General features: G+C 40.1%; 1 protein-coding gene across 19 annotated transcripts in view; it reads left to right on the forward strand.

The window, feature by feature from the left end:
* The window catches only part of TENM3 (teneurin transmembrane protein 3), a 949,896-nt gene that overhangs the window by 772,856 nt on the left and 150,743 nt on the right, over positions 1–26,297 (forward strand). For all 19 annotated transcript variants that reach the window (XM_075258516.1, XM_075258530.1, XM_075258522.1 and 16 more), the window contains 6 exons: positions 2,486–2,608; positions 6,235–6,449; positions 16,652–16,862; positions 17,894–17,995; positions 18,190–18,384; positions 19,743–19,943. In XM_075258516.1, coding sequence (XP_075114617.1) covers positions 2,486–2,608; positions 6,235–6,449; positions 16,652–16,862; positions 17,894–17,995; positions 18,190–18,384; positions 19,743–19,943 — 1,047 coding nt within the window. The remainder of the gene's footprint in view (positions 1–2,485; positions 2,609–6,234; positions 6,450–16,651; positions 16,863–17,893; positions 17,996–18,189; positions 18,385–19,742; positions 19,944–26,297) is intronic.

The following is a 26,297-nucleotide window of genomic DNA, read 5'->3' on the forward strand; positions in this document are numbered from 1 at the left end:
CCTGTCCAACTGCTCGTTAACACTTAATTTCTAATCAGCCAATCACATGGCGACAACTCAGTGCATTTAGGCATGTAGACATGGTCAAGACAATCTCCTGCAGTTCAAACCGAGCATCAGTATGGGGAAGAAAGGTGATTTGAGTGCCTTTGAACGTGGCATGGTTGTTGGTGCCAGAAGGGCTGGTCTGAGTATTTCAGAAACTGCTGATCTACTGGGATTTTCACGCACAACCATCTCTAGGGTTTACAGAGAATGGTCCGAAAAAGAAAAAACATCCAGTGAGCGGCAGTTCTGTGGGCGGAAATGCGTTGTTGATGCCAGAGGTCAGAGGAGAATGGCCAGACTGGTTCGAGCTGATAGAAAGGCAACAGTGACTCAAATAGCCACCCGTTACAACCAAGGTAGCCAGAAGAGCATCTCTGAACGCACAGTACGTCGAACTTTGAGGCAGATGGGCTACAGCAGCAGAAGACCACACCGGGTGCCGCTCCTTTCAGCTAAGAACAGGAAACTGAGGCTACAATTTGCACAAGCTCATCGAAATTGGACAATTGAAGATTGGAAAAATGTTGCCTGGTCTGATGAGTCTCGATTTCTGCTGCGACATTCGGATGGTAGGGTCAGAATTTGGCGTCAACAACATGAAAGCATGGATCCATCCTGCCTTGTATCAACGGTTCAGGCTGGTGGTGGTGGTGTCATGGTGTGGGGAATATTTTCTTGGCACTCTTTGGGCCCCTTGGTACCAATTGAGCATCGTTGCAATGCCAAAGCCTACGTGAGTATTGTTGCTGACCATGTCCATCCCTTTATGACCACAATGTACCCAACATCTGATGGCTACTTTCAGCAGGATAATGCGCCATGTCATAAAGCTGGAATCATCTCAGACTGGTTTCTTGAACATGACAATGAGTTCACTGTACTCCAATGGCCTCCACAGTCACCAGATCTCAATCCAATAGAGCATCTTTGGGATGTGGTGGAACGGGAGATTCGCATCATGGATGTGCAGCCGACAAATCTGCGGCAACTGTGTGATGCCATCATGTCAATATGGACCAAAATCTCTGAGGAATGCTTCCAGCACCTTGTTGAATCTATGCCACGAGAATTGAGGCAGTTCTGAAGGTAAAAGGGGGTCCAACCCGTTACTAGCATGGTGTACCTAATAAAGTGGCCGGTGAGTGTATTCCGCAGATACATTCCAAGATACATTACAAAGAAATAGTCACTTCACGTAATGGGACTGAGGTCCCTGCTCGCAAGAGCTTACAATCTATTAAGGAAAAGCACTGTTAAGGGGATAGCGTCACTCCATAGGGAGAGACCACCATATAGGTGTGTGGAGTCTTATTAAGCCATGAGCGCTCCACTGCAAAGGAACCTGGGAAGAATATGCAAATCTGACTTGCATGATGTAATTAGGATGCCAGTGCCTCAATTATGCACACCAATAGAGGGCGCTGACTGAGAATGTGCAAGTCTGTCTTCCATGATGTAATTAGGAAGACAGAGTCTCAGTCAAGCAAGCCTATAGAGAGCGCTGCCTTTAACATCATGCCGACCTTCTCAGAGGCCTTTGTTTGCAATGATGTTGGGATTATACCAGATACAGTCTTCTCAGCCAAGGACAGCTGTTTCGATGTACTTGCATCTCATCAGCTTGGCGCAGAGAGGACTGATCTGACAGAGGTGAGAGACTTAGACAAGGTTAGTGGGATATCATCACTCCATATGGAGAGACCAGCATATGCCCTCTATTGGTGTGCATACTTGAGACACTGGCATCCTAATTACATCATGGAAGTCAGATTTGCATATTCTTCCCAGGTTCCTTTGCAGTGGAGCGCTCATGGCTTAATAAGACTCCACACACCTATATAAATAATAATAATAATAATAATAGATCTCACCTAATCATAAGGTTCAGGTCTGATTTGTATTACCAGGGGTGGTTAAAACCAAATGAAACTGAATTTGTCAGCCCATCTAGTATCTATGGGAAATGGTTTGCTGTATAAAGGAATACCAGTAATGCATACAATATACCATGTTTTGCCTCTGAGCTCTACCAAATCATTCCTATAAAGTTTATACTTGCACTCTGTTTGCCATTGAGATCAATGAATGTAGTGGAAGTTTGTGTACTGCTCACAGGGTCCCAGTGATGTGGTGAATATGCAGGTTCTCACACAGCTAAACACAGAAAACATTGCACCAGCTTCTTACAGAGATTGCTGAAATCAAAGAGATAAGAAAATCAGGGAAGTGTTCTTTATCAGTATGAAGTATGGTGCACACTGGGGAATGGAGGCCATAAAACACTGAGGAGCATAGAAGCCGTATAACTGTCTGTGTGCATGAGATGATCAGGTCTGTTTATGCCGTGTGCAGCGCTGCGTTTTATTCCATCAGCCAGCAAATATCATTCTTGTGTCTTATAAAAAATCCTTTAACATTCTGTATTTCTCTCCCTCAGCCATGCATCTGTTTGGCCTCAACTGGCAGCTACAGCAGACAGAAAATGACACTTTTGAGAATGGAAAAGTAAATTCCGAAGTGGTGCCAACACATACTGTATACGTGCCCGCCGGTGATAATGGTAAGAAATTGCAAGCGATATTTTAGAAGTAATTGCTCGCTTTTTATGATATTTTCCCGTGAAATCCTATTTACTATGACGCAGTATGGCATTTGTTTTCTAGAATAGCCCATTAACCCTGTAATTAATGCTATTATTTTTAGCAGATTTCGCAGACAGGTTTCGTTTACCTCCATGCTATACATCATAAGATGGAAAGGTTACAATTACTATGAGTTGTGAAGCAAATATAATATATTAATATTATTACTACTGCTACGTTCCAACATAAACACACACTCTGATCCATTGTATTTTCTCCCCGCCTCCTAATTTACAGGATCTAAACATATCTGCAGTATTTAGGTCATGTGCTACTTATTTTTATACCCTTGTATATCTGTTCTGCCACTATTTCCTTTTCTAGCGGTGCTTATTTTTGTCGTTCTCATTGTTAGTGTGCACCTACTGAGTTCAGAACTTCAGGCATTGTTAGAGCTGGGTTGCTCGAATGCCAAGTCATGTCCTCGGTGCAATAGGATCCAACAATCACCAATTAAACCCCTGACTTCTATATTTCTTTCTCTGGTCTTCAGTCCTCGCCCAGGACAATGACAAAGTACGAGGCACAATCACAAATAGAGCTATAAGGAATACTTTATCTCACTTACAGGGGAGGACAAGTGAGGACACATCAATGTAATGTTTGATGCAGGAGATCATATTCACTCAGTTTTTTTCTTTTCGATTGGTTTACACCGGGGGTGCATAACCTGTAACCGGGGGGTCACATGCAGCCCACAATGTATTCTGTGAAGTCCCCAGCCATTTCTATATCAGAAAGAGACAGAACGGGAGCAGAGACAGCAAGTTCTAATGGTGCACGGTGTATTTAGCTATACAGTAGGTTCTCTGTATACAGTATTGGAAGAATAGAGGCCTTTCACCCTTATTTGACACACCGGAAACGAGTATATGGGCTAAAAGTATGGCATATTCATGCAACTCCATTATAGTTTATGGGAGGCTGCAGAGGCATAATATAAACTTCCTGGGCCCCTGTGCCAAATCTTTACCAGGGCCCCCAACTATAATGTATATTTATAATACTGGACTCCTCATAATGGGGAAGAGACACTTTATAAGTCCCCTAAGGCTTATGGGCTAAGGTGCAATTGCACTGTCGGCACATTCACAAGTTAATCCCCTGTTAGGCTGTTACCACAGCGCCCCTTATTTTCGATGGAGAGAACTGCATGCATGCAGGATCCTCTCTTCTCTAGAGTGTTGACTGGGGACACTTATTCTCTTGATAGTTGGAAGTCCTATTATTATTATCATTATTATTATTAATCCTAGAAGGGGAATTAGCACCCGTCTGATATTTATAGCATATACTGGTGATATTGTATAAATTCCCATAATACCCCTTGACATTTTATTGTAACCCTTGGTGTGCCACCGACACTGTGGTCCTTGTAGTAGAAACGGTTGCACACCCCTGGTTTATACTATTTCTCATTGTCTATTTCCTAGCATGTTTTCCTGCACTTTACATAAAATGCATTCATACAATACTACAAGCACCCTTGACTATTAGCATATATGAAGATTCCCATGACGATGGACCTGTATTAACTGCATATTCTTAATATATCTTCTTTCCATTGAATGTTCTTTTTTCTGAGCATGAAGGGTTAACCTACTTGTATTGCCCTCTGCAAAGAGCAGATGAAGTTGATATAATATTGTATCACTTAAAAGAATATTGATTCATTTCCTTTTACCAGCAGGTTTCCTATTTCATGCAGGTTGCTGTGTATGACAGAATCTCGGCCGTGTGAAGTTATGTTGTGTGGTTATTTGCACACAAACATATAATATGTTACCTGAAATCATTCCATAGCGCTCATATTCCATCCAAGGTTATGTCATGGGGCGATGGCATGCTATCGATTGCCTATAAATATTTCACCTTGCTGTGTGACTTACTGATTAGCAAGACACATTTCGCAGTCTGCTCTCCTCCAAACTCAGCCACTTCTCTTAATGGTTTCCTTTGCACATTAGCAATGGATGTACCTGGCCAAATTATTCTGCATAAATGTGGCATATGTGTCAGTGTTTGAACAAGTGATGATAGCTGCAGATATGAACTCTCTGCTCACAATCTGCTATTACAAGCATTGGAATTAAATCAGCAGACCGTTATGTGACATGCTGTACAGTATGACTCTTGAATTCTAAGTAGAATATTCTATTCAGCTCAGAATATTGTAAAAATAGCTTTACATTGATTGCGTAAAGGATAGACTTGAGCTATAGAAACTCAAAACTTAGTGTATCAGGTGCTAGAACCCTGGTATTTGTCTCTGCTTTTGTTCCGTAAGATTATTAAATTGATCGTCTTTGTTTTCTAGAGACGGGATAAAGTATGAAATAACTGATGTTTTATGTCTAATAGATGGGACCGCTATGGCTCGATTGAGCTGTTTAATTGTTTCCTTCCAACATGGTGAACCTGAGCTTGCTGTATAATAAGATAATATCATAAAATAGATTCAACAGATCAGTAAAGTTACCACTATCTGTGAGCCATGACCTCTAATAAGTACAGTGGGGGTAATTTACTAAGAGATCTATGCCAGAAAACTGTCATAGAAGAGGAGTATATTCGGAGTACTGGCTCAATTTGTACTAAGGGTCTGTTCACATGGTGGAAAATGAAGAAGAAATTCCTCTTCGTTTTCCACCGCTAGCATTTTTGCGTGGGCTAGCTGTTAGCTTTTATGTATCAGCATTCCGTCGTGGCATCCCACTCCTGATTAGACCTGGATGAATAGGCCTAATACGGAGGGAGTCTCGAGCCACGGACACCGCGGGTGGAAACGCAACAAGATCAAGTAGGACTCTTATTTTTTCCGTGTCCTGCTGCGATTTCTGCCTTCCATTGAAAACAATCTGCTCTGGAATTGGGGTGGAATGTGTGAATGACGTAGTAGTCCCACAGAAGTGAATGGAGCAGTGGTCACGCATGCCTACTGCTACTCTATTCACCCAAATGACTTAAAGACCCCAATTTTTCTTGATCTCTGGAGGTTGCAGCGGTAGTACCCTCGGCATTCAGGTGCTTATCCCTACCATCTAATAGAAGATAAACATAGTTTAGATCTTCTCTCAATAATGGGGGCACTGGGTGGGGTACCACCAAAAAATGATGTATGTGTGCTGTACTGTTCGGTGCTAGCTATAGGACTTGAACAGTACAGAGTGCTGGGAACTTGTGGACTATATGGCTATTCGTTGATTGATGCTTATAAAATGAAGGAGGTAAATGTAAGGTGTTTAATGGATTATACAATGGATGTGGAAGGCTAAAGATAGGGGTATAGACTATTTAAGTCGTAGTCCTGTGCTCTGCAATGTTCTAGAAGTAAATACCAAATATATTTCTTCTCTTGGAATATTTTCCTGTTCTATTTTATTGAATTGGGTTATATTTTATCTTTGGTGACCCATATTCTTTCTATTTCCATAACACTGTGAGAAGCAAGTTATACATATATGGCATTCAGGCTTAATAGCAAACATTCCTTGTGTTAGAATTGGCTTGTGTCCAAACTGAGAAATATTTTCTTTTTTTTTAGGAAAATCTGGTGGTCTTGGAGGGGAAAACAATACAATTGACTCTGGAGAACTGGACGTTGGTCGGAGAGCGGTTCAAGAGATTCCTCCGGGTGTATTTTGGAGATCACAAATTTCCATTGACCAGCCACAGTTCCTAAAGTTTAATATTACCCTTCAGAAAGATGCACTTATTGGAGTATATGGGCGGAAAGGATTACCTCCATCGCACACTCAAGTAATGATGGATTTTCTGTCTTTGCATTTCTTTATCAGATGAGAATTGTTGGGCTTGTATGTCACACATTCCATATTTTTTCCTCTTGCCACAATGTAATTGCTACAGAGGAGAAGGGGGTGGAAAGAGAACTGGTTGGTACTCCTTAGCTGCTGTTTATAGGAAAACCCTTCTTTGGCGGTATACTGTCAATTGCGCTTCTTAATAATCCCTTTCTGGCTATCTACGAGATATTTCCATCTTTAAGATGTGTTTTTGCTTCAAGTTGCGCTGCAATTTCTCTGGAGAGACAACTGTATATGTAATATTATAGATTCCCGGCGATGAGACATATGTTGTTTAATGACTGGGATGGGGGAAACGTATAAGTGATTGGCATTACCATTTCTAATCTCCCACTGCATGCTGCTTCATGTAGGACACCTGCGAACATACTAGGCTGACATTATCCCATCTTGTTAGCAGAGCATGGGATATTTTCTCAACTAAGACAAGTTGTTTTTATTCTGCATATAAATGAAAATGTAAGATTATGGATGATAAACACATGCCATCTGCAATACTAGAGCGGCATTATATTACTCTGGACTACTGGTATATGGTATATGGTATGAAGGTGGCGAAAAGTCCTGTTTAAACAGGCAATCCCTGTTTTCATTCTCGTTTTAGGCATATAACTTGGGCCCATGGGCCACATGGAGAGCTGCTCTGTATGAGCGTCCGAGTAGACTGAAGTCAGTCACTCATTCATAACATTCATTTGAATGGCCACCATGTTATACTACTTTTCCTTGGAGTTAAATGCGTGGCTGTCAGTGTCTTTCATCTGTTTGACGGGGTGTTAGATATAGGACCTTGGGCTGAATGGGACAACTCCTTCAAAAATCCTGTATGGTCTCAAGTTGAACAAAAGTGTTCTAAAATATTTGGTTCCATTTGACTGGCATGGTTCCATTTATGGTATACATGTCTTCTGATATAGAATGTAAGCGAATATACAGAGCGATTACGATTCCACGGCTCTATCAAGATATCAATCCACTGTATATGGAAATATTGATGAGGCAACCATATTGTGATCCTCCATCTTGTATTCTGAATGTGACATTATCAGCATGTGATAGACATTGAAATATTACATGGCTACGTAGGTTGTATATGGAGTTGTCATTTAGCAACGATGGGAGATATTAATATATGGCATTAGATTTTTTTTCCTGACAGCAGCAGTGTATGAATTTTACATTATAGAGAAGTTAATATCTTTGCATGTTTACAGATATTCTGTGCTCAGATTTACTTTTGTCACTGTTCTCTAAAAAGAATTCTACTGTAGAGCACCAGAGAATGAAATGGGGACAATTTTAATGGGTTTGTCAATGTTCAGATGGCCTAATTTTTTATTATGTCTCACGGGAAAGGTGGCTCACAGATGGGGAGTTACTATGATTGTGAGAACGATAAGACATGATATACTATCTGATAAGATTGGTGAACAACAAGGTTCACCATGGCCAACAGTGCAAGGTTTTATATGACATGAGGTTACTGCATGTCTCTATGAAATAAGGTCACTACAGAAATTTGTTTTTTGAAAAAGCGGATAACCACATGAATTGATGCCACGATAAAGTGTTATTGACAGATAATGACATAGTGACCAAATGTGGCCAGATATTCGCTTACCCTGTGATTGACGTTTTTAGCTTGTTGATACTATAGCTACAGTATACACAAAAATGTCACTTTATCCTTTTTAATCACCCCAATTTAGTAGTGTATTGTCTTAATACCACAAAAAAAGTATTCAGTAAGTAGAATAAGGCTAGATTTCCATGCCTAAGGTGCAAATTGGCCATGAAAAATGGCCCCGAAGGGCACCCAAATGGCCAAAAATAGGACATGACCTATATGTTGAAATAATAGCCATGTGAATAGCCCTCATTCACTGACATTAAAATTAATACAGCAGTGTAACTGCTCAACATGAATAAAACAAAAAGTACAAGAAATCTGGCAACAAATGGACAAATTGACCACATAGACATCTCAAAATGGTTGAAATGGATAATACTTGAGACTTGTGAATTAATATATTATATTCTCCCAGCCAGTGCTCACATATGTGATTTTATCAGGCTGCAAGCGAACCCATACTATTGGGGTAGTTAGGAAAAGACCTGTTCCCTCTTCTGACCTATGTCTATTTAATTGAATTCCCCATAATATAATAAATTCTTCAGTATCTTTTCTAATATTGCTGACTGTCTGTGCTGTTGTTCTTAGAAATTTATGAATAAACTGACAAGTGGACATTGCTATTGGTACTGTAAAAACTGTGTCTCCCATGTGGTCTATCAGACTCAGAAACCCCTTTAGGCTAAGGCCCCACATTGCAGAACGCAGCTAAAAAATTATTTTCTTCTGTGTTCCTGCAGCTTGAATCCTTAGCCTTAAGCAGTTTTACAGAGTCCTAATGATATTGATGCACTACTAGGGTTGAGCTGACCTTGAGATTTCAGGATCGTTTTTAAAATCCGATTTTCAATCATTTTCCAGCCAATCCTGATCTCCATCGTGAAATTTGCTCGATCGCTGATCAGGATCCGATCTTTCCTGATCCTGATCCCTCAACCCTAGTTACTTTATGTTTATGGAGTAGGGTTGAGCCGATCTTGAGATTTCAGGATCGTTTTTAATATCTGATTTTCGATCATTTTCCTGCCGATCGAGATCGTGAAATTTGCTCGATTGCCGATCGAGATCTGATCTTTTCCGATCCCGATTGCCCAACCTTATGCACTACCCTTAGGATCGATAATCAATATCAGATTGGTGGGGGGTCCAAAACCTGGGACCCCTGCTGTTCAGCTGTAGTCAGCAGCCACATTACAGAGAGGCAGATAGCCTCTAAAGACACTCTCTGCACTGGTAACACCCAATTGTCAATGTATTCAGAAATTTCAAAGAATAACAGAGGAACACTGTAGATATATAGATGTGTAAGAAAATAGTATTTTCATGGGGAATACAAGTATTTACTAAGACTCATGAAACTGAATTAATCACAGTACAACATGGTGGAATTTCTAGGCAGGATAGAAATGCGTTCAATAGTTTTACTAGTAATCCTGGCAGCGAGTACCCATGAGAATGACCTAGTGAATATGATAGGGTCAATTGCTTTTACACATAATAGCATCATTTGCATACTTGACTGGTTGCTCATTTTTCAGTATATGGGATAGATAAGGCTGGAGAAAGATTTCTTGAGTAGTAATATAGAAATGACAGGACGGCACGTACATTCAGCAATTCATTAATGGCTGCTGTCTTTGTCTATACCAAGCCTGCAAGAAACAACAAAACCTCCCCATGACAATAGGTTTCTACTTGTTCAGAGGAATCACATATACATCAGGCAGGAATAATTGACACTGGTTGTCCGTTTCAAGCCAATCAATGCTAGACGGAGAGTCTTTTGTGACACTTGCTAGAATGTCAGTTTCATTGCAACACGAGGATCAATATGTTTATTTAAAGAGACTTTTGGAAATAACAAAGGACTTTGATGGCTTAAAGCAAAACTAAATGAAGGAGAACATACATCCTTTATATTTGCTGAATGGAATGAATTTGTTTCATTAATGGTGGAAAAAGACAAGTCAATCCAGATTGCCCCCACCCAACCTTGTCATGTATTTCAGTGAGAGACCACCAAATGACTGGCAAAGGCTGGAAAGTGCTGACAAAGCCTGTATCTTGCATTCAGAGTAGAACAAATACATTGTAAACCGTTCTTTGACTTTTTATGGTATTATATGTGTACATTGTCAAAGTCGCAGTCTTAAAGGGAAGGGATCAGCTATATGTGATAGTGATACATATTCATTTTATCTGATCTGATGTATTTCCTTATAATAGATTTTCCAATTCTATTTACAGCCCATCATTATAGGGACCACTATTTTATCTGAGCGGTTTTTAATAGCATTTAGAGATATGCCTAACAGGAGCCATAGGTACCATAGGCATAATAGTCTAGAGATAGTTCCATGGCTTCCGTGGAAGAATTTTCTAGACATGCTCTGTGACCTATGCAATGGTCCTTGTTCAGATGAGGGGCAGTAGATAAGCTGTGACCGTCATCTATTTTAAATGGTGGATATAAAATTGAGATATAAGTCAATTAAGGTACCAAGCAGGATGTATAAAATAACACTGCCATGCAATGCCTAATTCATACTGCTACACTATAACAAAATAATTCTATATGTTGCCCATACAATCTAGTGTCCACATAATAATACTTCATAGCAGTGTCCACATACGGCATATAAAGCCCACATAACACCACCATATAGTGCAAACCAATGCAGAGCAGGAGACATCACTGCTACTGTCATGTGACACACTGGCCCAGGTTTAATAATTATAAGACTGTGCAAGCAGTCTTAAAATTTGCCAGATTTATCACAGTGACTGATGCTAGGTGATATATCTGACACATCTTTCAGCTGTCTAGTCTAAGTTTGTATCACCTTTTAGTTGTCTTACTATGAGCCAGATTTTTTCAGCACTATTTGGCACATAGTAAGACACTGATACTCAGCTCACCTCGCTCCCCTGATGCTCTGTCTGTAGTCTCTTGTCCTGGACTGTACAGGGAGATGTAGGTGCAATGTGACGTCATCACATCATGCCTTCAGCTCCTGGAGCCAGAGCATGCAGGAGCACAATGGTGAGGCAGGAGCTGTCCACTCCTGCTTTACCACTGTATTCAACTCATCTGCATCCAGAGAGTTGAATGGGGGACATACCTCCCAATGACCGGGGCAGTGGGACAGGATCCAAAATCTGGGACTGTCCAGCTGAATATAGGACAGTTGGGAGGTATGTGTAACCTGCTGGAGCTGAGAGAGTGGAATGTTTACACACTAACCTAGTCCTGAAAGTAGGAATATTTTAAGGAATGTTCCCTATATGTATATACCTACATCCATTATATGTGGCTTTCACAAGTCACAACTCACTTCAGAAGTCTTGGCTTGGTTTCAGATAGCCATAGTAAGTCATCTGTAGACAGAGCTGTTCAGGCCTTTTGGGCCTCATCAGCCCAGAGCAAGTAACGTTTCTGTAATAAATCTGTGTTATAAATTTGATGTTATGATCATTAATCCTAGTACTAGGAACAGAATATAGAATTGAAGTTGACATTTGCAGTCATGAGAAGAGCGGTGCGTGGCATCAGCATACGGTTCCGAAACATTTTGCAATTGATTTGTGAAACAAAATAAACCATTGATTTTTGAGCCGGTTTCTTTCGGTTAAATAGAAGACTGCAGGTGGAAGGAGAAGTGGAAAGCACAGTCTGGATGCTTCAAGCATCAAGGCAATGCTTTGAAACAATATAGATAGCCATTGTGATTATGTTTGTCACAACGGAATTGTAACTTATAGAGTTGAATACAAAATGGTAATAAAGCATTTCATGAAAGAGGGGGAAAAAAATCGAACAATCCCTGAAGCCCATACTTTCAACAACTCCATTAGCAGCCCATTTTGTGCCTCGATATCTAGGGTTATAAGTGTTTCATTTTGATAGACTTTTTTTAGAAATGAGCAAATTGCATGTGTACACAGTCTAGACCTTTTCAAGTGTAAATTAAAAAAAGGCCCAGCAGACTTAGCCTGTGGTGATCCATTACTGTCATTGATTCAAAAATACATTTAAGATGTGTGCCAAATGAAATCAGTGCCGCTATTGTCCGCATTGAGTAAATAGTCCACTTGACCTGTTTTGTATTGTGTCTTAGTATAAAGGCCTATGAGCCTGTCATATTGAGTCAAGGAGGTTGTGTTGGGTTTAACGGAGCATTATCACATTTTTGTATTTTTTTTTCCCCCAGCTTCGGCCTTTTGTTACTTAAACCCAATCCTAAATAGATCGTGCCCGAGGTTTCCTTTTCCATTTCATTCGCTGCTAGGGCTTGACAGAATAGATTGGAAGTTTCTATGTAGTTCATTTCACATAATACATGGACATATCACAACATACAGGAGAAACTTTGCTATGGAAATCAATAGGCATAGAAACGGAATAGTACATTATTGCTGTAGATGGTGATCCTTAAAGTTAATGGTTAGTGACTTTGTGCTATGAAGCCTGCATATTACCTGACAAATATTCTATGAAAAAAGTTCTTGTTCTCATTCCATCAGGAATATGACTGTAATGTGTATCTGCCTCATCGGTCTGATATGTAGGGAGAAAACTTCTTACCGTGGTTAACCCTCGTCATTGCAACAGAAGCCTGCAGAAACTTGGAGAATTTTAAGATGAGCAGAGTTCAATATAGTGGGTGATAAATAACCCAGTACATTATTAATAATAATAATAATAATAATAATAATAATTCATGGTCCTTCATCATCAGTAATAATTTATAAGGCATCATTAGTAATCATAATAATTTGACCATCACTATAGTTGAGAGGTGCAGAGGATCGCACTTATGGGCACCGCACACAAACTATTCGATTAAGGCCCTATGCCCCTGGTTGGGACATGGCCAGTCTATGAGCCACTGGCAGAAAGCTGAGACATTCTAATACAATAGTAACTTGGTTTACAGTCAATAAAGATTTTTGCATGAAAAAAATGACTCAACCTGAACATCTGGAGATTTGTCTACTGTAAAGTTTCACTGAATGTGGTTGTACAATATAAAAAGTACAAAATAGCTGTACAAATACTAAATGTCATACGTTATTTGATATTCACTGTCTCCCTTTTATTTTTACTATCCTTCTACTCATTCAAGATATGACCCCTGGAAGATTAGCTGTTATGCACCAAGTGGGCGCTTGCTCTTCATTTTCCTTCCCACTTAGGGAATAAGAGTAACTTTACATATAGTCTTTCAGGGGCCACATATTTTGAATGGGTGTATGGATTTTAACAGTAGGAACGACAAACTGATCAGGAGCACAGAGGCAGGGAGCATTCACACCTGAGCCCGTGTCTGCCCGCTGGGTCTCCATCCTATTCCCTGAGGAAACCGCATAGGGGACGGCTTTCCAGCGGTCAGTTTTAAAACCCATTCATTTGAATGGGTTTTTAAAGTAAACCACTGGTGTCCGCCTGCAGCCTCTCCGCGGGAAAACAGGGTTTTTTTGACGGATACAAGGTCCTGCATGTCCGACTTTGTGTCCCGCTAAAAAAAAACTGTTTCCAGGTGGAGAGGCTGCAGGCGGACACCAGTGGTTTGCTTTAAAAACACATTCAAATGAATGGGTTTTAAAACTGACCACCGGCAAGCCATCCCCTATCCAGTTTCACTGGGGAATAGGATGGAGACCCAGTGGGCGGATACGGGCACAAGTGTGAAGGCCCCTGCAGTCAAATGATGGCAAGATGGTATTTTGTACTAAGTGACAGCTCCTTTTTCACTCTCTCACGACATCCACTGTAATAGTATGGCCGATTTCAGGTCTTTAAATGGGATGACTGTACAGACACTGGCAGCAATGTCTCAAATTATTTGTGTGAAGTCAGGCTGAAATCTTTCCTTTAGTGTATTTGAGAATTTTATTTTTCCATTTCTCTGGACCAATAGAATGTCTTAGAAATGTAGAAATTGATGGTCATAAGTCTTTTTTCAACCTAAGTAAACATATATGTATGTATATATAAACATATACACATACACACACACAACACACACACACACACTTACACTTGAAAGAACCATTTTTTAGGTATTTGAGTAATTTCAGTTCTTGTATTTCCCAAGCAGACGGCTCCTATTGCAGACAGGAACAAGCAGGATGTGGATCACTAAAGTTGTCCCATGGGCTACAAAGAGCAGCCTTGAGGAATACTTTGACCTCCTTGTGGCTTCCTTAGTCTAGTTTGCATTGCTAGTGAGAGATCTTTCTATATATTAACCTCTGAAACTCCAAACCAGACAGACAATCCAAATGCTCCATATTAATAGTTTTCGTTTGTAACAATTAAAAGCAACATAACGTCAGGTTTTATTCAATACAGAAAGCAAAGGCTTATTGCGAGCCAATTCCATTTCCTATTTCTTCTCAGAAACCATAAAACTTAGGGCAAATCTGAACCTCCTGGCACTTAATTGTTGGAAAGTTTAGTGGAGATGACTGATGCTGGCAGAGAGCAGGACCCTGCTGGGGTTCTAGCCAGCTGAAATTGCTGCAAAACCTACCCTGGGAGAAGTTGAAGGGCTAAAGACCCAGACAAGCTAATGAATCTCCCACATATCTGGGCAACTCCAGCTCCCTTCTGCATTGCTTATAAGAAAGCCGCGGGTTCCATCTAGTTAGTGGTGAGTTTTCTTGCTGCTAGGCCCTTGATATATGTCTATTTATGCAATGTACCTTTCCTGCAGTTTCTCACAGTGGAGAAAATTACAAATGATAGTTAATGTTCACAAAGCAAATAGATCCAGCAGGTGGGAAGCGCGTGAAGCCACCTCGGAAGATTAAGAGCAAGGTCTTTTATATTACCTTATTGTTTTCCAAAGACAAATGCATAGAGAATCAAAACTCGCCCAGAATGGAATGTGTATGTGACACCACACATAGACGGTGCCAGAGGAGAAAGACAAAGGTGAGGGACAGGCCACATAACAAACAGTCAGACAAATGCATATTAAAATGTACAGAGAACATTACCAGACACCAATTCCATCCAAATGCCCTTGTCAAATACATATTCCAAACTCTTTTTTTTTAATCTTCTTCGTACACTAAGCCTGTAAACTTTGACGGATCGCTGCAATATGGAAACAGTGTTTCTTGCCTCTCGGAGTCACTTTTGTTCTGACAAGGACATTACACTATGTGACGATACTGAATATATGGGGCAGAAGTCGGACACAGTTTGCAGATTGATTTAATACTTTTCAGAATAATTTAGCCAAATGGTGAACTATTTTGTTGCTTTATCCCTTGGATATCTGAAGATATCAGCATACCATACTGTGTGTATTACTGAACCAATTACCGAGATGAAATATGTTCACAGACTGCCACATAACCGCCTCCGGGCTGCTATTTCCAAAGAAGAGAATATATTAATATTTAGTAATTAGATCTCCAATAATTGACCACTGCCTTTTACTCTTCATCCGGTTACTACGTGGTTCAGACTGTCTTCTTATTGAGTTGTTTGTCAATAAAATGTGAAGGAGAAAAGCTTTTTTCAAGGGATTTTTCAGGCAGGAATAATGTAAGGTTTAAGGATAGTATCTGTTATCACCCTTTTCGAGGAAGTTACCCCAATATATACCACTGCTGTGAGCGAACGGTATTCCACCCAGTAGTGTATCTAGCAAGGACATAGTCATAGATGATGTAAAACTAGTAATCGATACCAGGCCCTGGAGCCTAGGGGCCCAAACCGCTGTCTACAATATAAGAAGACACCAGTATTATAGATAGCTTGTGGTAAGTGAGGGGCCATTACTACCTCATATTAGGTGCCTTGCCCACATACCAGGAAAAAGAACGAGAGATAGATTCAGGTTCTTCAGATTCCAGTCCAGTTTGAACCAGACACTATTGTTGGCGATCCTTTTGTATATGCTGTATGGTGTGCAATGCACACTTTAATAATTTATGTTTTAGGACTATCTTTTTTGTAGCATGGTCTATAGATAACTATTGAGATAAATCAAACCAAATGCAAATAATATTAAGATGTCACTAAAAATTGGAAGAGACTTACAATGCTATGGCCATATTGTGTCTATATTGTGTCACCTATTGAGGTGTATATGGCTCCTACTGTAATTCCTTGAAATCTGTAAGATTGCGAACAAAATACATATGAAAATAAGTGTCGTGTGCATGGATGAAAGTTTCTGTAACAATTTGACCAATGTTGGATTTTGTTGACTGGTTTCTGTATCTCCAGGGCTGCAGTTGTGTCCCCAGTGAAGTATGTAGTTCAATATGTAGCTCAATATTGGGATGTAAAGTATAGCTCCCGTAGCCCTTTATGCAGAGATTTGGGAGCTTTGCCTTCGAGATCCAAATCCCTTTGCTCCTCCTTATGCCAGTATACTTGACCGTCTTATACCATGACCAGATTGACACATAATACACATATAGAGAGCAATGTTTTGTTTGGATGAAAAGAGTCGATTCATCTTGTTTTTTCTTGTTTCCAGTACGATTTTGTGGAACTTCTGGAAGGAAGCAGATTAATTTCAAGAGAAAAACGCAACCTGCTAGAATCGGAGAAGACAGGACGCATCCCAAGGTCTGTCAGCATTCACGAGGCTGGCTTCATCCAGTATCTGAACTCTGGCATCTGGCACATTGCATTTTATAATGATGGCAAGAACTCTGAACCAGTGTCCTTCAACACCATTGTAATAGGTAGGTAGTCCCACTATTTTAGTTTACGGTATGGATGTTTAGGTATATGATATATATAGGTAATGAAGTGTATTATGATGCTTAATGGTGGGGTCTGATGTCTTTTGCTAAAAGTTAGAAAACGTTGCGTGCAGGCATACAGGAGTGTCCATGAGGACAGAGAAGATAGACTGTATAGCCATGTGCAGATGGAAAGACTGACCCACTGTAAGTATGTAGGTGCTAGTATAGACCCAGCAATGGACTTTTCCCTCCCGCTTCAGCGTAGACATCTCGAGGGATAATTTTAACAGGAAGTTTATTGCAAAGTCTGAACGTTTCATGAGTTCACATTCCGTAACCTTGTTGTAGATTAATGTGATACTTCTTTAAGACAGGGTTGCTGTAGCAACTGGCCAATCTGCCATTTATCATTACAACTCAACAGGTAATGGGTTTCTTCGACTTTATCTCTAACCATACAGTAAGTTAAAAGGTAAAATAATTTCTATGGCTTCATGTGTAAAATTAGCCATGCTGACAGCCAAGGAAAGGTGAGACAGCGCAGTTCATACAGTATGATAACATATCAAAAATCATTTTTTAGCTTCCGCTTCTCTGTTGTTTTGTATCGAGCCTGAGGTCCAAGTTCACTGGCTGGCGAACAGAATGACTGACGTGCATTTATGTCTCCGCTAATTATTGTCTAACTATCTGCAAAGCCAGTGAGCACCAATGTCATTATAAATTAGTCAACCTGCATTAAAAATACTCTGCGTCCCGGACATTCTTGTCATAGCAAATTGAAACTTCTAATTCCATCCAGCACAGCCAGCAATTATAGGGAATAAGTCAATATTTGCTTTCCTCGAATTAGTTAGCAAGTCCGGAATTTTATTTTTTTTTTTTTTTCATCTGATCATAATGGCTGACGGTTCTGAAAGGAACCGTAAGAGAAAGTGTGTATACGGTGCAATCTGGATTACAACAGCTCAGCACGTCTTTCATTTACAGACTTGTATAAATAGTCTCTCCAAATCTGTTACTTGCAGAGTCCGTTGTGGAATGTCCCCGAAATTGCCATGGTAACGGCGAGTGTGTTTCGGGAACCTGTCATTGTTTTCCTGGATTCCTAGGCCCCGATTGTTCGAGAGGTACACAAATTAGTTTTCTTTTGTTAAACAAATACAGCTAAGATGGATCAACACAAACCATCAGTATTTCAGTAAACTGTCTGACATATTTATTCGCTTCATCCTGCATTGTTTTTCTTTATGTGAGCATGTCTGCTGCTTGCGTGTCAATGCAAACCCTCCTAATTCTTCTATTGTCATGTTATATTTCACAGCAGCCTGTCCTGTATTGTGTAGTGGAAATGGTCAGTACTCCAAGGGACGCTGCCTCTGTTATAGCGGGTGGAAAGGAACCGAATGTGATGTGCCCAGTACCCAGTGCGTGGATCCTCTATGTGGTGGCCATGGAATATGCATCATGGGATCTTGTACTTGCAATGCAGGTTATAAAGGGGAGAACTGTGAGGAAGGTAAATAGAAATGGGATTTTGGATGCGGTCATGTATAAGAATGAACAGATGTGTTGCTCTAGACGGCCAACTATATGCTTCATTTGCAAAATGACAGTAAGGCCTGGTTCACATCTGCGTTGGTATTCCATTCGGGGGAGTCCACATTAGGACCCCCCCCCCAAATGGAATACTAAGGGCACTGGCAAGCAGTGTGCCAGTGAAAGCACATGGACCCCATAGACTATAATGGGGTCCGTGTGCTTGCCGTGAGATCTCCGCAGGGAACATACGGACAGGAAAGTACTTCACAATCTACTTTCCTGTCCGCATGACTCATGCGGAGATCTTGTGGCAAGCACACGGATCCCATTATAGTCTATGGGGTCCGTGTACTTTCACTACACACCGCTTGCAATTGCGTTCAGTAGTCTATTCGGGGGTCTCCCTGCAGACTCCCTGAATGGATTACCAAACGCAGATGTGAATGAGGGGTAACTGGTGGCCAAGCATATCACCTTGTTACTTATTTGCATTATTATTCAGATATCACATCACCTCCGTTTTTATTCCTATACCACTTTTTTTTTCAATTACATTTTTATGTCTGTTACCCCATATTATAGGCTACAATCTCTTTTATCCTTAATTTTTCAAGGTGTATACGTTTTCAGACATTAAATTCATACACTATCTCATTAAAATGAGATATACAATGTGCCTGATGTACGGAAGAGAAGCTGTTCCTTTCCAATACATTTAACACTCCTCAAAAACCCAAACTGATGTGAAACATGATACATGACTAGGGGTATAATGAGATATAATTAGGAAATCTGTGATGTTGTTATGTAGCGCACAGACCATTTTGTCTTGGCTTCTTCAAGAGGAAGCCACCATTTTCTTTCCTTGATCAAATTGTTTTTATTGATTTGCATGTGCAAAGGAATGCAATTAAGTCCCCGGAATTAAATTTTCAGACCATTGACCCTACAAGTGTAATGTTTTATTGAGTCAAATTGCTGAATTAAGTCTCATCATCCAGAGCACATTAATGGCAGCGCAGGAAGATGGAGAGTATTCAGCTGATACATTACAACAGCAATTGTCTGCTGAAACTGTCACATTGTGTCTTGGTCAGTGCCAAGAGTACGGCTTTCTTCTACCCTCAGTGCTTTTTATACAGCATAGGTCCTTGAAATCACTGCTGTCTAACTATTCTAAATTACGTCTCGCTCTTCAGATTTCAAGGCGAAAAACTTTTAACTTTTACCTTGTAAAAGATACTTGGAGTAATGGTATGTCAATGTAAAGTCTTATTATAGAACAACACGGAGGATATGTAATATACTGTAATTAACTATTCCTCCTTTCTATAGCTGACTGCCTGGATTCATTTTGTTCGAACAATGGAGTTTGTATTCATGGCGAATGTCACTGCAACCAAGGATGGGGTGGTACCAACTGTGAAATCCTAAAATCTATGTGCCCCGACCAGTGTTCGGGTCATGGCACTTATATTCAAGAAACTGGAAGCTGCACTTGTGATCCTAACTGGACTGGGCCTGACTGCTCAACTGGTAAGAATGGTAACCTACATATTTAGTGTGATGCAATAATGTATGCTAACTCTTCTCTCCACTTTCCTATCGTTTAATGGGGTTGTCTGGGACTATTATATTAAGCTCCACTTCCTCCTCTCAGGCCATTGACATTACGTATATCAGTCACATGGCCATACTGCAGCTTATCCCTATTCAAATGAATGGGGTTGAGCATAGCCATTATACAATGTATGACTCTGCACTTGGTAAGTAGTGAAGAGGTCACATCAGTCAATATTAAAGTCTCATAAAACCTCTATAAAGACAAATGCCATCTAAATTTAACAAAACATCAACAAAACAATTGAGCAGTAGCCATGACTGCGGGGCACTGTATTCCAGGGAATGTCCTAACTGCTTTAAGAGGCAGATGCTTAGCTGGCTCTACACATAACAGTACATAGCTTTTTTAAAATAAAGGTTATATTTCCAATTTTCATAAATTTACATTCTATAAACTGTAACACAGTAATAGAGGTATAGAATGCATAAAAATATTACGCGAGGGTCACGTGAAAGTTTAAGTGAAGGTGGTTCTGTAAAAAATAAATAAATAAATAAATAAACACCCATTCAAATTTGGGTAGAAACTTTAGGAAAATGTGAAGGACTTTCCAGGGCCACCAATAAAGATTGGTGGTGACATTGGGATTCCCAAGAGGAAATATCCTCCAAATGGAAAAATTGTCAATAGGGTTGAGCGATCAGGATCGGAAAAGATCAGATCCTGATCGGCGATCGAACAAATTACACGCTTGCGATCGGGATTGGCTGGAAAATGATTGGAAATCAGATTTTATAATCTCAAGATCGGCTCAACCCTAAAAGTGACTTTTCCCATAGAGAAGCATTGACTAGGGTTGAGCGATCGGAAAAGATCGGATCTTGATCGGCGATCGAGCAAATTTCGTGATCAGGATCGGCTGGAAATTGATCCTGAAATCTCAAGATCAGCTCAACCCTAGTTGTCAACTTTTTGGATCTATTGAAGAGGAGTTCAGCGGATTCAGTTACAGCAGAATTAATGTCTTTGCTGCTGATGCAAGGAGGTGGAATAGTTTCTCTATATGTTTGGTCTGTATTTAAAGAACAAGCTTTCCAAATGAGAGCTATGACCTTTAACCAGAACAAATAATATTGGAACAGCGCCACCACCTATAAAGAAGAGTTGCATTTTGTCTGAATGTATTCATCATACTTGCATTAGACAAAAGTCTGCCATATTCTTTAAATAGCTGTCAACCAAACACTTGTTCAGCTATTTTACCCAAATCCCCCATACTCTTGCATGCTTGAGAGAAGATTGGGGAATGGAGAGACCCCCATACACATTAGGTCATCTGAATCCATAGAAATCAGTTAGTTTGGCCAATAAACTGCTAATTTAACTAAGGTGAGTCTCCATCTTGAGGCTACTTACAAGTGATTTTTTTTGGCAGTATATTAGCTATATAAAGTGTACAGTGTATAGAGAGAATATATTTATATAGTATGAGCTTTTTTTGCCATGGACAGTGATTTAATACCACTAATACTTGTGTCCTTGCATATGGCTATAATGATAGAAATGTATCCATAGAAATCTTCATAGGTGCAAATGATACGTAAAGCTCTTAACTCAAATACATGCATTGGGTCCATGGATAGAATATATAAAATGTATTTACCAACCTTTCTAAAAAAACATTTTTGAGTGTTTTTTTTAAAAGGAAGTATTGACCTTATGGTCAACATTCATGCTTTGTGAAGTGCTTTAACCCTGTGTGAATCCTCATATCAGCTCTAGAAGCTCAATGAAAGAACTAAAGACATCCTTTTCTGAGTTGATTACATTCCCATTTCTTACAATTGCTAGGGGAATCTGCTGCCTGGTCTCTAAAACCATCCATAATGACACAGGAAGCGTCCCTAGCAATTCAGCAGCCCTACACAAGTAGCAAAGTTTAACTTGACACTTGTATTCTTTGATAAAATATATTGCTGCAGCAAGTTACCTCCGCCAATTCGAACTCTTTTCATTGCTACTTCACTGATTCCCTCACAGTTGGATTATTTTTTCTAGCCCCCACCGTTCCTGTTAGTTTTATCACCCAATACTGTAAAGTGGGCATTCCTAGCTGTTTTCTCATTCACTGTACTACCCACCTGACAGTAGAGAACCTAATTAGCATAATGGAACACTGATTTCTCAGGAATGGTGGGGGCTAGAAAAAAAAATCCTACTGTTCCAGAATCCATGAAGTGGCATCTATTGAAGGATGCAAAGACTTGAAGTTGGTGGAAGTGGTGAAAGGTTCTCCTTAAACTTTGCTACATCAGCTTCTTACATTACTCCTTCTTTATTTGTTGCGTAAAAACTATAGATGGACAGAGTTGTTTATTACACTGGCTCCGACCAGGGCTACTAAAATCCCTAACGTTCCCATTAACCTTGGTAAAGAACAAGACAATAAACTTCCCCAATATTAATAATTTTACACCACAAATATTGTGTGAAATGTCCGTCGAGCGCGCGGTCTTTGAAAGTAAACTAGTCATGTCGCTTACCCATGTTGAATTGACGTTTTATGGCTGCATTTATTGAGACAACTAATGCCGCCTTAAAACAGATTGTATATTTTCTTTTTAAGTATAACCTTTGAGGAGCACATAATCTTAAAAGCGGGAGGTGACCTTCAGACATCTGTAATCATGATGTAATAAATCTAAGCATAGTGAATCGGTTTGTTCTAGTGCTGCGGGGAAAGAAAATCTTTCCCTTGCAGTGTTTAGGTTGGAGATCAACACAGCTTTCCTCTATCTTCACAAGCAGTCATTCCATTAATTAGACCTTCAATTCCACTTGAATTAAATTAGCTCTAATTAATAAGTTCATTACAAAGATTGACGCATCCTGTTCAAAGCTTGTGTGCTAAAAGCTGATAAACACCTTCACCCTAATGAAAAATTGATTAGATGGAACAAAAAAGGGACTGGTGAAATAAACCCCTCTCTCCCACCGTCAAGTTGATATTCTGGAGCTTTGAAGTTAATCAAACCATCTCAGGTCTCTTAATAAGAAACTGAACCTACTGTAGATAGAAATGATTTTTGATGAAAACAGAGGTGTCAGAGGTTTCTCTTATATTGGGACGGAATTCTTTGTTTTATCTTTTTTTTTTATCTTACCGCTCCAGTGTTATCTGATTTGGTTTTGGTAGAAGGAATTTATCGTTAGACAACAGTTTATTTATTAAAGAGGATGTCCAGGGAATAAAGATTCTTTTTTAAACCTGTTCTGGATGGTGGATGAAAATAATAAGACGCAGACTCATCTCACTGATCCTTTGTCGCTCCCATTCTTATGCCACTGTGTCCCGTCAGATCCCTATGTCCCACTAGTTGGGTCGCCACTACGACCAGTGATTAACTGCAGTGGTCGTATGTTCTTGTGTCAGGATGTCATCTTTGTAGCAAGAAGTAAAGACCAGCAGGGGACTGTGCAGAGTAGCAACAGTGTGACAGGACATCATGAGATATGTGAGTATAGTTATTTTAAAATTTGGTCCATTATTTTGAACTAGTTGAATGGTTTTTCTTATCTCTCTTGGATGCATTACATTCAGATTAAGAATTAGGATTCACTAGTCTTTGTTAGAAATCTTATCACCAATCTGCAAGTGTCTGAATAAAATATAGAGAATTAATTTATGAAGAACATGGCTAAGTTCACAGTGCCTCCAAGACCAAGTGGTGGGCATCAAAAGCTACTTCTTGTACGGTGGATCATTCTAATGGAAATCCTGATCCTTTTCAACAATTAAAAACTCATTAGTGTAACTGTCACATATGACCTGTCCTAGCACATGGCACGGATGAATCTGTCAGGGGTCAACTCACTCTTACTCAATCTTGTACTCAAACATCATTCGGGCTGAAAACTGAGTATAAATCGCATCCCAACATAGTCCACACACCACAAATACAGACTGCCACCACCACTGATTCGCTAGCCCTTTCTCTCTGTGTATCTGGTTTTATAAAACCATAAAGACATCTGGTTGTGCACAACCAGGGAAAAGCAATTTCCCCTACTAACAGACTTAGGACACAAAACTGGTTTAGAACTGGCACATCTTTGGTACCTGACAACGATTTGTGTCAAAGATGAGCCCCTTTGTTGTCTCTGCACCCCGTACACCAGGGGTGTTCACACTTTTTCAGTGTGTGAGGTACTTTATTAGCTGACCAAGGCAAAAGATCAACTAGGGTGGGGCCGGGGCGGGCCTGTGGGCGGGGCCGGGGCGGGCCTATGGGCGGGCAGGCCTATGGGTGGGGCCAAGCATGTGGGTGGGGCCAGGTGGATCGTGACAGCAGGAGACAGCGGCGTTCTGTGGCTGCCCAGGGATCCCCGCTGTCTGCTTGTTCACAGCGCAGGCTGAGAGTTATCTCTGGACACTGGCCCCACCTGCCAGTGTCTGGAAATGACTCTCAGCCTGCACTGTGAACAAGCAGACATCGGGGATCCCTGCATCCCGCGATCGACCCATACGTCCTTTGCGATCTACCAGTAGATCGCGATCGACGTATTGGGCACCCCTGCCGTACACCACTGTTTAAGACCATGAATGGAGATGGGTGTTGACACCTATGCCTGCCATATTTACTAAAGTGGCATGAGCTATAGCTGAGATCTATACCACTCCCTGATTTCCAATACTGGTACAGAGGGCCACCCGAGTTGAACCAGAATTGATAAGAAGTCAAAGCCTCTTCAGGTGCATCTCGCTCCATTGGGGGAACACTTTAAGATTGGTGGATAAAATGCCAGTTTTAATAAATTCCCCCCTTTCTGTGTTATTAGATTAGATTTGTGCCATCAGATAAAATAAATGCCATTTTAACACAACCAAATTTACTTTAGTGAGTTTTTCCTGATAAAGACTGGATTAATTTAAGCTGTATTACGTTATCTCGCATGCGATTTACATTATTTTTTAATACATACTTCTGAGCCACGTTATATTATTTGCTTTAGCTTTCTGTAGTATTTGCCAAATATCTGAATGGCTCTTTTAGGCTCATTTAATAGTATAATCTAATATGTAGTATTTATTTGCCTAAATACTTCCACATTTCTTCCTTTTACGGGTGAAATAGTGCAAAAAAAAAGTTAATATATTTCTGTAGCGCGCTTCTTTTCCATAATTCCTGCCTCCAAACGTTCTTACCTTGACTGTCTCTTTGCGGCCAATACGTCAGAGACCATGTTCAAATATAGTAATCCCATGGAAGGTTAATCCTCTACAGACCACAAGCTCCGCTAAGCAGGACCCTTTCTTTTATCAAGATTCTTGTCAGTTTGTTATCACACCGTACTTATGTTGGCTCTTGTACATGGTATCTGTTAAATTTATGCAGGTACTTTCAATACATTGTCACACTGGAGCTCATAGTATAAATTAATGGTGACGGAATAGTGACAGAAATGAGATGATGGATGGAGTTAAGATTACTTTAGATTAGGGAAAAAGTATGATGGTGCAAATTGTACTCCCTCTCCATTTTAATTAGCCCATTCCCATGGTAAAAATATTGAAGTGTCATAGTTTAAAGATCCCATATCATCCGAATGTGAAGGTGGTGGTGGGGGAGGGGGGGAACCAGCAGTGTCTGGCTTGCCTTGTTGTCATGTATGGCTGATAACAATGACATAGAGTAAGATGCTGACAGTGTAGGAAAATGTAGCTGTCCCCATGTGCTCAGGTTCCATGGAAAGCACATTAAAATAGAAATCCTATTTGCAGAACTCAGTTTAAATTGTAGCAACCGAAACGCGTCTGCTATTCTAATGGATAGAGGTTAATTGCTGATCTGTTGCTATGATTTGGTGAAGTACACCAAATGGAATGTTATTAAATCGGCCTATTAATTTTTATCTCTATCATCTCTGTTATTTTTCTGTATTTTTCTAAGTGGATCACCATATGCTTTTATTAAACTATCATTTCCACATAAATCAATAACCCAACCTTAGATAAGACATTTGTAGAAGATTAGTATTACTGAAGAATATCTCTTTATTCACTTATCAGACTCTCCGCCAACACTCCCCTGCTTTCTATATTGATAATTCGCTCTAAATTCAGCGAAATCTGTACACAGGAAATGAGGTTACAGCTGCAGCCCATTCAAGTCTATGAAGTTACAGTATTGCTGTATAATATCCTCCATGCTGCTGCTACTGCTTCTAAAGGAAAGCAACAGCTTTTGGTGCATGTTATTTTTTCAGTGTGTGCTGTGTATAGACATAATAGTAAGTAGTTTACACCAACTAGTTCAGGGAAAACT

Source organism: Leptodactylus fuscus, chromosome 1, assembly GCF_031893055.1.
Source record: "Leptodactylus fuscus isolate aLepFus1 chromosome 1, aLepFus1.hap2, whole genome shotgun sequence".
Taxonomy (NCBI): domain Eukaryota; kingdom Metazoa; phylum Chordata; class Amphibia; order Anura; family Leptodactylidae; genus Leptodactylus; species Leptodactylus fuscus.